The sequence below is a fragment of the Apteryx mantelli genome, chromosome 26 (assembly GCF_036417845.1).
Source record: "Apteryx mantelli isolate bAptMan1 chromosome 26, bAptMan1.hap1, whole genome shotgun sequence".
Taxonomy (NCBI): domain Eukaryota; kingdom Metazoa; phylum Chordata; class Aves; order Apterygiformes; family Apterygidae; genus Apteryx; species Apteryx mantelli.
The window spans coordinates 10187803-10201280 of NC_090003.1; the positions used below are offsets into that span (position 1 = coordinate 10187803).

Here is a 13478-nt window from a genome sequence, read left to right on the forward strand (position 1 = left end):
GCCGCCCGCCGCCGCCGCGCCCGGCCGGCGCAGCCCGAGGCCCGGCCCGCCCGCCGGGCCCCCTCGCCGCCGCGCCGCCCGCCGCCCGCCGCCTCCGTCCTGCCGCCTCCTGGGCCGCCCGCCCGGGCCGCCGCCGCCGCTCAGCGCGCCATGGCCGGCCCGGTCCGGCCCGGGCAGCGCGGCGCAGCGCGGCGGGGCCGGGGGAGCCGAGCGGCCGCCGCGCCGCGCTCGTGACGGGCGCCGCGCTCCGCCAGGAACTGAGGTCAGGGGGAGGGGACGCGGGAGGCCGCCGCCTCCGGCCCGGCCCGGCCCGGCCCCGGCCACGGCGGGGCGAGGAGGCTGGGGCATGAGGGGACGTGGGGCGTGAGGGGAACGTGGGGCGTGAGGGGACATGGGGCATGAGGGGATGTGGGGCGAAGGGACTGGGGCATGAGGGGATGTGGGGCGTGAGGGGACGTGGGGCAAGGGGAACGTGGGGCGTGAGGGGACATGGGGCATGAGGGGACATGGGGCGAGGGGGCTGGGGCGTGAGGGGATGTGGTGTGTGAGGGGATGTGGGGCGAAGGGGCTGGGGCATGAGGGGATGTGGGTCGTGAAGGGATGTGGGGCATGAGGGGGACGTGGGGCGTGAGGGGGACGTGGGGCGAGGGGGCTGTGGTGTGAGGGGACGTAGGGCGTGAGGGGACGTGGGGCGTGAGGGGACGTAGGGCATGAGGGGATGTGGGGCGAAGGGACTGGGGCATGAGGGGATGTGGGGCGTGAGGGGGACGTGGGGCAAGGGGGACGTGGGCATGAGGGGACATGGGGCGAGGGGACATGGGGCGAGGGGACATGGGGCGTGAGGGGACGTGGGGTGTGAGGGGACGTGGGGTGTGAGGGGATGTGGGGTGTGAGGGGATGTGGGGTGTGAGAAGGTGTGGGGCCTGAGGGGACATGGGGCGAGGGGGCTGGGGCGTGAGGGGACGTGGGGCGTGAGGGGAACGTGGGGCGTGAGGGGACATGGGGCAAGGGGGGTGGGGCGTGAGGGGAATGTGGGGTGTGAGGGGACATGGGACATGGGACATGAGGGGACATGGGACGAGGGGGCTGGGGCATGAGGTGACATGGGGTGTGAGGGGACATGGGATGTGGGGGGATGTGGGGTGTGAGAAGGTGTGGGGCGTGAGGGGACATGGGGTGTGAGGGGATTTGGGGCGAAGGGGCTGGGGCATGAGGGGATGTGGGGCGTGAGGGGGACGTGGGGCAAGGGGAACGTGGGGCGTGAGGGGACATGGGGCATGAGGGGACATGGGGCGAGGGGGCTGGGGCGTGAGGGGACGTGGGGCGTGAGGGGAACGTGGGGTGTGAGGGGACGTGGGGCGTGAGGGGATGTGGGGCGAAGGGACTGAGGCGTGAGGGGGCTGGGGTGTGAGGGGATATGGGGTGTGAGAAGGTGTGGGGCGTGAGGGGATGTGGGGCGAAGGGACTGGGGCATGAGGGGATGTGGGGCGTGAGGGGATGTGTGGCGAAGGGACTGGGGCATGGGGGGACGTGGGGCAAGGGAGACGTGGGGCGTGAGGGGACATGGGGCAAGGGGGTTGGGGCGTGAGGGGACGTGGGGCGTGTGGGGACATGGGGCATGAGGGGACATGGGGCGAGGAGGCTGGGGCGTGAGGGGATGTGGGGCAAGGAGGACGTGGGGTGTGAAGGGATATGGGGTGTGAGAAGGTGTGGGGCGTGAGGGGACGTGGGGTGTGAGGGGATGTGGGGCGTGAGGGGATTTGGGGCGAAGGGGCTGGGGCATGAGGGGACGTGGGGCATGAGGGGGACGTGGGGTATGAGGAGACATGGGGCAAGGGGGCTGGGGCGTGAGGGGATGTGGGGCGAGGAGGACGTGGGGTGTGAGGGGACGTGGGTCGAGGGGGCTGGAGCGTTGGGGACGTGAGGTGAAGAGCATGTGGGGCTTGAGGGGCTGTGGGGCGAGGTGGGCGCCGGGGAGGTGGCGCTGGGCGTTTTGAGGGGCTGCGGGGCAAGGTGGGCGCCCGGGAGGTGGCATTGGGTGTTTTGAGGGGCCATGGGGCGAGGTGGGTGCCCGGGAGGTGGCGTTGGGTGTTTTGAGGGGCCGTGTGGCGAGGTGGGTGCCTGGGAGGTGGTGTTGTTTTGAGGGGCTGTGTGGCGAGGTGGGTGCCTGGGAGGTGGTGTTGGGTGTTTTGAGGGGCTGTGTGGTGAGGTGGGTGCCTGGGAGGTGGTGTTGTTTTGAGGGGCTGTGTGGCGAGGTGGGCGCTGGGGACATGCCATCTCTTTGCTCTGTTAAGGTTTGCGTATTTGGTTGTGTGGCACCTTAGGGCCTAAAACGGGCCAAATAAGCGTGGCTCAGGGCTCAAACCTGTGATGGTCTCTGCTTGGCACTATTATGGGGGTTCACTGTTAGGATCCTGATGATAAAAGCACCAAACCCCCCTTTCCATCTCCCATGAGCTGGTCCCTCCCTGCCCACAGCAGCTTTTTAAAATCCCATCAAATATCAGTGTTGTTTATCAACATGATGGGCTCTGGTAAGGGACCAGAAGCACTACTCATTTTCTTAGAGAAGGCACTAGGACAGAGTGCAAATCAGAAAACACAAAAAACAAGCAGCTATTTTGATGGGCTGGGAAAAAACACTTCAGTAAAATGAAGAAAAATAAATGCAAGCCCCACTACCCATTGCAGGACACAGCTAGGGCCTGGGGCTGAAGCATAACTGCTCTTAGGCAGGGGGAAATAAAGAAATAAAAGGAAAAATTAATAATAAAGCTTCCTCCTGAGATTCAGGTGAAGGGTGCAGCCTTTCAGCTTCTGTTTCTTGGGGTCTGCTTTTGGGGCTGGCTTGTGCTTTTGACATTCAACCCTGATAACTGAAACTGAAAGTAAAAGTAGTTAAAAAAGGAAAAGCCAGCAGCCCTCATAAACACATTCCCTGTTCCATTCCCACCCTTTTCTCTGTAAATACTGTCTTGGCAGGGACAGGATGGGCTGAGCAAGGGCTCGCACAGAGCAAATGTGCCAGGCCAAGTCTGCCCTTTCCCTGCAGTTGCCGCAGGAATGGCCCAGCCAGTTGGACAGCTTTAGAAACTATGGGAGAATCTCCCAGGGAAGGGAAGGCAAGTGCGTAAGCACTTGGGTTAAAACACAGCTAGAGCCAAACCATAAAACTCCTCTTCATTTCCCATCTCAGCTTCCCACACTGACAACAGCAGCAGAAGAAGCAGAGGTGCGGCATTGTGTGAGCTCCAACAAGGGTCAGCGCTTGGGACTACTAATGTCTCAAGAGATGAGGAAGAAGGTAAGGCCTCTCTTGCTGAATGCTTACAACCAAAATAGACAAGGTGGGCACCGGTGGGGGCTTACAGAGGGACAGAGAGGGAAAATGACCCAACCAGATATGCACACGTAACTAATTAGTAACAGACCTGGGGATGCAACATCTATGTCTGGTCCCTAACAAGTCAGTGGAGAGTTAAACAGACCAGGAAGCTCAACTCAGCTTATTTAAAGAAGCAGGACAGATCAAACACACAGTTTTATTCCTTACCGGTGTATTTAGGATTTAAAGCGTGCTCAGGGAATGAGCTGTACAGCACTAGCTGGCAGTTAAGTGTATCTGTTTGCATTCTTCATTGCTCTGAAGGCTCTAGACACAGCAAAGGGTATACTCCTGTATAATCTGATGGTACAGCAGCCTTCCTGGTCTCTTAAAGTTTGCCTGCATGTTTTGAACACCCCAGGTCTCTGTTTTACCCCAAGCCCTTGCCCCTCTCCCCACGCGAGTACAAAACTGTTACTAGCTGTGACTCTGCAGTTTCTCTGTCCAGCCTCTCTGTACCTGGGCCTTATGGCACTTGGCACTCACATGCTGCAGAAGGCTGTACAGCACAGCAGGGAGCGTTACAGACATTTACTGCATCCAGAGAGTTGATTATAATCCCTTAAAACATCCACCACGCAATTATAGATTTACACTGGCAATTCCTGCACGAACATGTGCTCCCAGCATTCAAAGGCAGCTCCCATTCTCCCTACAGAAGCTCAGGATGTACCATCCTACTACCCCCACATCCTAGCCTGCTTCCTGCCCTCTTCCCATGAGATTTTCAACACTTTGGGGCAGGAGAAGGCTCTTTGCTCTGTTTTAATAGCCCAGGGTTAGCATGAAGAATGTTACTCATAAAAACAGCAGCGATCAGGAGCTCATCGCATAACAGAATGGAGAGGAAGGACAGAATGAATCATTAAGGTGGATCATATCTCCTATAGCAAAGTCTGCCGAGTGCAAGATACTGTCCTCCCAAGATACCTAACTTATCATAGAGCATAGTCATAGGGCACTTCAGAAGAAGTTTGCCAGTACTCAGGATATTAGAAAGGCACATGAAAGGGTTCAGGAGGCAGTAGGATAGACTTAGGGAGGAAAAATTGAAGACCAGCATAATTGCACTAAAAAGGAAATGGTTGGGGTCTATGTATTGTGACAATTTGCTGTTACTGAGGAGTGTGAAGATGAGGAGTGGAGGTAACTCCTCTAGGGAGCTGGGGATCAGAACAAGATTAAGAAAAGGGAAGAAGAAACTGTAGGCCAAACATCAGGACGAGTAAACAGCAAGCCCTGCATCTCATTACCAATGGGCTGGCTGCAGCCTTATGAGCGCATCTGCATTTCCACAGCCAGGAACAAGCGTTTGATTTTGAAATATTTCCCATTTTGATTTGTTAACAAAGAGACTTGAAACTAGTCACTCCTTTGGCAACTGCTGTTGTGAGGGATTTCAGCCACCAACCATTCACATCCTTGTCCACGTGACTAGATGCTTTTTTATTGAGGATCATGACAGTACCTTGTAATTAGCATGCTTTGCTGCCAATTATGTAATAGTACAGTGATCTTCACAGTATGCTTCTGAGGGGATCCTTTGCCCCATTTATCACCAGCAGAAAGAGGAAGCAGAGCACACAAATGACCAGAGTGAATCAGAAGTCAGGCTGGGCTGCAGAATTTCCCAAATCCCATTCTGGTGACTTACTTGCCCAAAGGGTGTCTGAATTGGCAGAGCAACACAAGGCATGTAGTAAGACCATGGGGCTGCAGGAAACTGAGGCAGCGGACTGGCGTTCATTGGCATTGCTGAGTTTATGAGTGATATTTAAGTCACATTTCTTTTGTTGACCATTGTCCAGACTATTCTGGTGCAGAAAGGTGTATGATGCAATGCTTGCCTCTGTTTGTATCCAGCTCCTAGTAGCAATGCAGCTTCCACACCCATGTGACTAATCACAGTAACCTCAATCTGTGGTATTTAAACTCTAGACCTGTGAGGGCATCCCTTGTGCTACTCCTAAGGGGTCCATAAAAGATAAATAAGGAAAACACAACCACTTGCAGTAGGCTTTAAATTCACTACAAAAGGGTCTGAACCTCTCTTGGCCATAAAGGGGCTGCAGACTTAAAGAGAACTGAGGATAGGCTGAGGATAGGACAATCCCAAACGTGAATGCAACTGTAACTATGTAGTTAATTTGCACTTGCATACAGTATCAAAAGAGAACTGCATAATGTAGAATGGACAAGGCCTGAGTGCTCAAAATAGTTTCAGGCAATAAGAACATTTGGCTCTTAAATCATTTCTCAGGGGAAGAGACTGCAGCCATTTTGGCCCATGCAGGAATGGGACCTGCCCACCTGTTAAAAATCTTCTCCCTTCCCAGCCCAAGACCAGAATTCAAGATGCAGTTTTGCCTTTCTAATAAATACCAGCCTTAATGGCATAAATCATTTAGCTATATAGTGATGATGCAGTATCACACAGAGCTCTGAACATGATTTGCCAGGCACATGAAGAGAAAACCAGTGTCCAATTACTTGCAACAGGACTGCCTCATCATGCTAACAGATTCCTACGCTTAAACAGATGTGTTCTTTAAGGCATGTCTCTGCTGATCTTGTACTAACACTGACTGCTGTCCAGGTATCTGAGACTCAATGGTCAAAACTCAGTGCATGTCTCAAGGGACAGCTCATCTCTGTTTTTCAAGATATGATAAAGGAATTACTGTTCCATGAGACAAATGCTGCCATTTAGGATTAGTTGACTGCGCCACAGGTTTTGGAGGAGGAATATCCCCTACTTCCCCTTTTCAAAACCAAGTGGGGTCTGCCCCAATAGCCAAAATGCAGTGGAGCAGCTTGGTACAAAACATGACATCTCCTTGCATCAATTCTTACACCTGTTCTATAAATAAAGGAATAGGATTTTTTAAAAAATATTTTTAATTGAAACAAACTGTCACAAGCTTTTTAGGCACATAAATGCCTAATGTCTCAAGGAGAGATTAGCATCAAGTCCACCCCCCCTCCCCCCAAATCCCCAAAAAGCAAAAACCGAAAAATTCTCTTCTAATCTAGCTGGAAGTGAGATATCTATATAGGAAGTGTGAGGAGTAACTCATTCATCTTCCCAGCAAACAAAGCTGTGGCTAATTTAAATGCTACATTTTGTATTGGAGTCTAACACTCTTCCACTTTAAAGTCAACAGCCCATCTCTGTAGAAGGGAAACTCATGCATTTCTCATGCCTGCTTTCAGCTCCTGCAAACAGCACTAATTTTAAGCATAGATTTCTGTTTGTTATGTTCAAAATGGCAACATTTATGATACGAAAGTCCCCTTGGCTTTGGAAAAAAATCAGAGAAGGATTTGAGTGTAGGGATGCCAACCTCAGAAATACAGACAGACCAATCAAGCAACATTATGATAAAGTTTTTATTCTTTTTTTAAATATCAAATTTTTTTTTTTTACACATCAATTTTGTTGAGAAACAGTCCCCCGATATTAAAAAACAAAATCAAAAAAGAATCAAGTGTGTATTACTTTGGGCAGAACCACATCCCATTATCTCATGACACAACCACTCCTCCCTTCAACCACCTGCAAGGACAACCGCAGTATGTTCAGCCCAGAAGAGTAAATGACACAAATGCAACACCAGCTTTAGGATTCCTGAGTATTGATTCCCTCAAGTTCCTTAAAAGAGTTTGTAAACTCTTAAGCTAAAAAGCATCAGTCAAAGAGTAACCCAAACTGCTACGCATTTGGATCACAGACTAAGCTAGATCTACACAGTGCAGGAAGAAATCTCTTGAATGCTTCAGAAGGGAATGGTGTACACCAAACCAACCCCATTTCTCATGGCGACTTCTGAGAGAGGCAGGCAAAAGACCTGGTGACTTCTCCTCTTTGAATTTATGTTCGAGTTCTAGGGGGAGCCATTTGGCAAGAAGTCCAAGTCTGGTGAAGAAACCTCTAGGATCTGTTCCTCCTTTTGTTCATGAATGGCATAGTGTTTTAAAGAAAACTCATCTGGAAGTTAAGCATTCAGCAAGTACACTTAAATATTGCTTACTTTTGAGGAAAGGAGACAGCAAGGGGCTGGAGAAAGAAGGAGACACAAAGACAGAAAGAAGGGAACATATCTAGGAGGTGCAAGGTTAACAGTCCTGGAAACCAAGTGTCTATGTAGAAGGTTGGATGTTACCAACAAGACAGATTGTCACAATAATTCAGTGTAGCTCATCTCTGTTTAGTAGCAAGTAAACATGCCAGAGACTGTCACCAAGAAGTATTTCTTCCTCTTGTCAGACTTAATGTCCAGAAACTTTCAGATGTTGCTCTAAGCTTCACCTCTAAAATCACCTGAAGTCCCATTTATAGAAATTGCATTCAACAAGAGGCTGAAAAATCCCTTCAGTATCTTTTAAGGAAAAGAGTACATTCTAGAAACCAACAGGAAGGTACATGACCACAGTGGCTTCAGGAAATACCCAGAAACAAACTCTACAGACCTAAAAGGGTCCCCACAGGCACTGGCATCTTTAAGCAGCAGCTTCTGTGTGTTGCTTTATTCTTTATAGACAGACTTGTCATAGCAAGATGCCTAGAATCATTTTGCTAAGCTGATATGACAGTTAGTACATTGGAATAGTGATGAATGAGGAGGATCAGAAGAGCAGAAAGAACCTCATTTTAGCCCAGGGTACATTTATTACTCAGAGGGAATTCCGTCTTATAGGTGGGTTCTGAGTGAACCCCACTAGCAAGACATATTGTATAGTACCAGCACCTAGGCGCATTCCCAACTCTGCCCAAGGCATGAGAGCCCAAGATGACCTCTTTCTCAGTCTAGACCACCGGGGGTCTGCGCAAAGGCTGGGGAAGTGGTAGCAGTTGGTGGCATATTTTCAAACACATGACAGAGACCCTGGGGACAGTAAACATGAGCAAAGCCTATAGACAGACAGCTAAGGATGTACTACAGAAACCATATTGGGACCCAACTCCTTGGAAACCTGAACAGCCTTCAGTGTTACCTTTATCCCCCACTCTAGCCAGCAAGCTTTAGCAAAAGTCTGCCATCCCTGCTAAAAGGGAGAAGTATTCCCACTTCTTGGGCCAGGTAAGCGCAGAGACCAGTTAAGAAATTGCTAAAGACTGAGCAAAGGATATTTGCATACAGCAGAGAGAACACAGACGCATGTTAAAACCAAGCGCAACTTTTAGACAGCATTCACTACGTACATTTTTATTATGTTTTAACTTTATAAATACTTACCACTGCCTGAACTTCCTTGAACTTAACTAAATCTTGTTCCTGAAAAGCCAAAATTTTTCCTTAATTTAGCAGCACATTGCCATTCACTCAAAGCAAGGCTCTGTGAAGTTAAGAGATATAAATCACCAGGCTTGGACTAACTTTATAAAATATTTTTTACAAATATTAATCAACTGAGGGGGTCAGGCTTCTGTTTCAAGCAGTTCAGAGAAAGTTACTCAGGAAATTCTGGCAGTATTGATAAATACTTCAGTAAAGCTTTGGCAGAAGGGTAGATTTCAAAAACAAATTATATTTGACAAAGAATAAAATTGACTATTGAAGCAAACTGGCTGATGCTCTAAAGCTTTTACAGAATTCTGTATATGCAGTCTCTAAGTAAATGTGGCCATAAAACTAGAAACTTTAACCAGTTCAGTGCAAAGCAGCTGTACTTCATCAAGCTATTAGCAATTGCTTCTAAAAACATTAAGTGTAAATATGAAAAGGGTATAACATTGAATGGCTAACATCTGATGCTGTAAGAACCTGGCAGTAAATTAACCTGCAGGCTAAGGGTGCATATTCAACTCTCACACATCCAAGAGGGCAGACCCACAGCTGGCTATGTTCAGCACACTGACCCCATGTACCAGATGAGGGCTTGCTCCAAGGACCACCTCACTGAGACCTGTGGCATGAATCGGGAGGAGACGCTGGCTGTTTAGACAGAGGATACTCTGGATCTGAGAGTTGGGAGCTTCATTCTAGCTGCTGCTTTTGATACTGAACCACATACAGATGGAGATGGGTCTAAGTATCTTATTTCCTAAGGCCGCTAGGAAGAGATCTGAGGAGACTGTACTCTTGTACCAGCCCAAATTGTACCCTTGACAAAAGGGCTTTTGCTGGATTTGGGGTGCTCACTGCAAAGAGAATATTTAAAAGCTTCAGCAGGGGTAACTCCTACCACCTGCATGGCAGAGATCATGAAGCTGTAGTCCTCTCTCAGTAACTCAATTTGAGCTTGATGATACTTCATGTTGCTCAGGCAAGGGGCTCCCAACCCATAGCACAAACACTGCCCAAACAGCCAAACACTGCTTCCTACACACACATGTTGCTGGCATCACTAGTGGTGGGATATGAGCTAAGTGTGTTTGGGAGCCCCAGGCCTGGCTGGTATGGTCGCAGTTAATTAAAAGTTCTATTTGACAAGGGAATGCCTTAAAGCCATTTTATATTCCTAAGGATCTCTTGGCGGCCCAAGCACCTAAGAAAATCTGACAACCACTGCTCACTGACATCAGAAATTCCTACAAGTTTACAGATGAAACCAAATTTGTGGTGTTCTTAAATGCCACCCCACATGAAAAAGCCTAGCATACACATAGGCAGATCTGCTAAGTAACGGGGAAAACAAACAAAACAACCAAAAAAAACCAAAACAGGAACAGGCCTGAGACAATGACAACAAATGAAAACCATGAACAAAACACACTGGATTTTCATTCAGCTGCTGTTGAGTCATCACTTCAGATTTAGTTCAAAGCAGAAAATTAAAGACTAACATTTTACACAATGCCACTTGAGAGATTTGCAAGTAGGATTAAGTAAAATTCCTACTTCAGATTTGGTATAATGTTTCAGCCATGCTTTCCCTCCCCTTCCCCAGCCCCAGCAGTATTTTGGGGCTGTGCACAGCATCAAGTAGTAGTTCATCCCAAAAAAGAGCACCTGGAAAGGGCTTCCTACAGCAGAGCCTCGGTGGGTCCTAGTCAGGCAGGCTTTTCACCAAGGACTTCCCAGAAGGCCACAACGGTTGTAATACAGAAGCCACATCAGTGCATTTGTTTCATAAACCCTATCGGTGAGCCCTCACTCTTTAAGAGGTATTAAACTGGTACCCTGCAAGCCACTAAAGGCTTTCTGCAGTTTGCATTTCCACAGCTGAGAGGCTGGTCATCCCTAAACATTGAGATAAACTAATGCAAAGCTGATTTTTTTCATTTCTCTAATCACACGCCCACTCAGTGCATAGAGAATGCATCCACTAAAATTGAGTTTATTCTTTGAGGGGCAAGAGGAGGACAAAAGCCATAACACACACGATCTGTTTGTTAAGCAATTTCTTCATTAAATATTTGCCTTAGGTGGCTGAGCTTGTTCTTTCATATGGGGAAACATCATGTAGGCAAGGCTAGAAAACTGTAAAATACCCCCTTTTCCCTTTCCCCCTGCTTACAACTAATACCAGCACATCTTCAAATAAGTTACTACATCTCTTGTTCTTGGTAGCACCAAGTTTCCCTTCCCTTCTTCTCCCTATCTCCCAATCCCCACATTGTAAACTTTAACACACTGGCCCAATAGCATAAAGGGTTTGGCAAAAGTAGGCATCAGCTTTCAATATGCACACACAAAAATGCACGCTTTCAAAAATCCCCTCCACCCCCCTCACAAAGGTTTGCGCGTCCCAAGACCTGTAGGCATCTACATACCTTTAGTAGCTACTGTAATTGTTTGTCAGCATCACAGATGGACATTGGGTTATAAAGCATAGGAGAGCTAAAACTTGTACAAATCTGCAGTCCACTGGGACAAGCTCTGTTTTGCGCCTGCATCATACTGAACTCAGCACGCACCTCTCGTCCTGTAACAGCATGTGCTGGGCCTTGCCTCTGGCTGCACACATATGCGCATTCAATTCACTTTGCAATCAGCTTTGTGCTGGACAGGGTGGTGGTGGTGATCTTAATGGCTTCTGCTTTTTATTTGTAACATTGGAGCTTATTCTAAAATCGTACATTTAAATAAAAACATTAATTTTAATCCAGTATGCATCATAAGAATTAAAAGCTATCCTGTCCACACAATGCTAGGATGTTTTCTTTCTTTTAAAAGGCCAAATCTAAAAAGTGAAACAGAAGAGACAAGTTACTTTGGCTGCAAATAATTAAAAAAATCTGGCTCAACATTCTGCTTGTATGTTATGATGTATGATTTAGATAAGTCCTTTAAAAGAAAAGACACTCCAGTCAGCTACTTCTTCTGTAGTTATGTAGGAACAATGATACTCTTGGCTAGCAAAATGAGAAGAGCAAGATCTGCATTTCCATCTGCTTGTTCCAAAGCCTCAAGAGCTTCCTGCATGGTAAAACCAGCGCAAAGAATCCGATCAATGTCAGCTGCAGGGAAAGCAGGCAGTGGAGAAGCAACAGAGGTAAGTTCAGAAGAGCCAGCAGGTGGGTGCAGCAGTGGTTCCTCAAACCCATGCAATAGCCATAGACCTTCAGGAACTGAGGTGTTGCTTCTCCCAGATGCTCCTGTGAACAAGCTCTGAGTATCTTGAGACATATCTTCATCCAAAGTAGGTTTAGAAGAAACAGATGCATTTTGCTCCGAAGTCAGACTTGTTGGACTCTGATCACATTCCACCAAAATATTTGCCTGCTCAGAGCTCTCTTGCTGGTCAGCAGATGTCACGGCAGAATTCAGCATGATCACATCACTCTTACCTGAGAACTTCTGCATCTCTGTAGCATCTTTTCTGACAGCTGACTGTGTGCGACTGATACACGTGACACAAACATTTTCTACTCCACAATCACAGTGCTCTTCCCCCAGTTGTTGCTCTGCATTTCTACCTTCAGACCTCTCCTTATAGAAGGAGCAACTCTGTTCCTGGCTGTCTGGATCTAAGTCTTTATGCTTATCTTCAGGAAACCCCTTCTGTTTTGCTTGTTCTTTGTGAACCATTTCCAACTGAGAGACTTCTTCAGATGCAAGGATTTTACATTCTCCTTTACGATTGATAATCAAGAGTTTGTGAAGCTCTTTCAAGGCTGATGCTAGAGAGGAACATGGGTCTTCTGAGGATGGTCCTGGGTCAGTGTCCAGCTGAAGGATGGTGGAGGCAGAAGAGTTGTTTTCAGTGGTTAAATTAGATAATTCATACTCTGCAGGAATTTCATTGGTGCTTTTAGACTGCAGCACATCACTAGTGGAAACCGGATCATTCAAGGAGGAATCTGACTTCAATGACTCCACCTCCATAGAAGGAGGATCCAAGTTTACATCAGATACACTTCCATTCTCAGCCTGCCACTCCTGCTTGCTTGCTGAGCTGTGCACTTCAGCTACAGACTGCTCAACTACATCTATTTCCATAAAGGTTTCCGTATGCATACAGCTACGGGACGCTGACATTTGAATCCTCTCTTTCACACAGGAAAGACCTACTTTCTCCAGTCCATTTCCTCTTGTTTCTGCAGGAGAGTTTTCTGGCTGGATGCCTGTACGACCCTCTTCTTCCAAAGCAGGTTTCTCAACCCCACCAACATTGCAAGGACGTTCTGGGTCAGTTGTCTCATTTTGTTTCTCCAGATGTTCATTCACTGGTTCTTTGCACATTTGATGATCTACAGGAAGCTCATTCTTTTGTTCCTCCTGTTCTGAAGACAAAAGTACTTCTTTATTTTGCCCGTGCTTAGCAGCAGTGTCAGCCAAGCTGTTTTCTTGTGTCACTTCCAAAGGAGGTTCCTGGCCATGGCCTTGTTCCTTAGCATTACATTCCTTTAGACTGTCAGCAACAAATGTTTCTTTGAGTGTGTTCTGTGAAAGGCAAGCTGGACTGTGACAGGTTACCTCCCCTGTCTGGAGAGAATGGTCATTATTTGCCAAAGAAGCATTATTGGAAAGATGCTGTAATAAGAGAGGATGTTCTTTTTCTGGGGTTATCTGGCATTCATCTGAAGGCTCCAAAGACTTCATGGCTCTAGGATCAGTGGGCTCTGCGAGGCTAGATATGGGTGAGCAAATTGAAGCAGGGGCAGAGACTGAACGATCAAGTAATTGATTTGTGGGATTACAGATCT

The 13478-nt window shown here is 48.1% G+C and overlaps 1 protein-coding gene across 1 annotated transcript; it reads right to left on the reverse strand.

Moving 5' to 3' along the window:
- Positions 1-6767: 6767 nt before the first annotated feature.
- RSC1A1 (regulator of solute carriers 1) lies at positions 6768-13453 on the reverse strand. The gene has a single exon (XM_067310945.1). It carries the CDS (start codon positions 13372-13374, stop codon positions 11659-11661), a length of 1716 nt encoding a protein of 571 aa, XP_067167046.1. The 5' UTR covers positions 13375-13453; the 3' UTR covers positions 6768-11658.
- Positions 13454-13478: the final 25 nt, after the last annotated feature.

Coding starts and splice junctions, on each gene's coding strand:
- RSC1A1 (XM_067310945.1), bottom strand. CDS start 13,374: ATGAAGTCTTTGGAGCCTTCAGATGAATGCCAGATAACCCCAGAAAAA.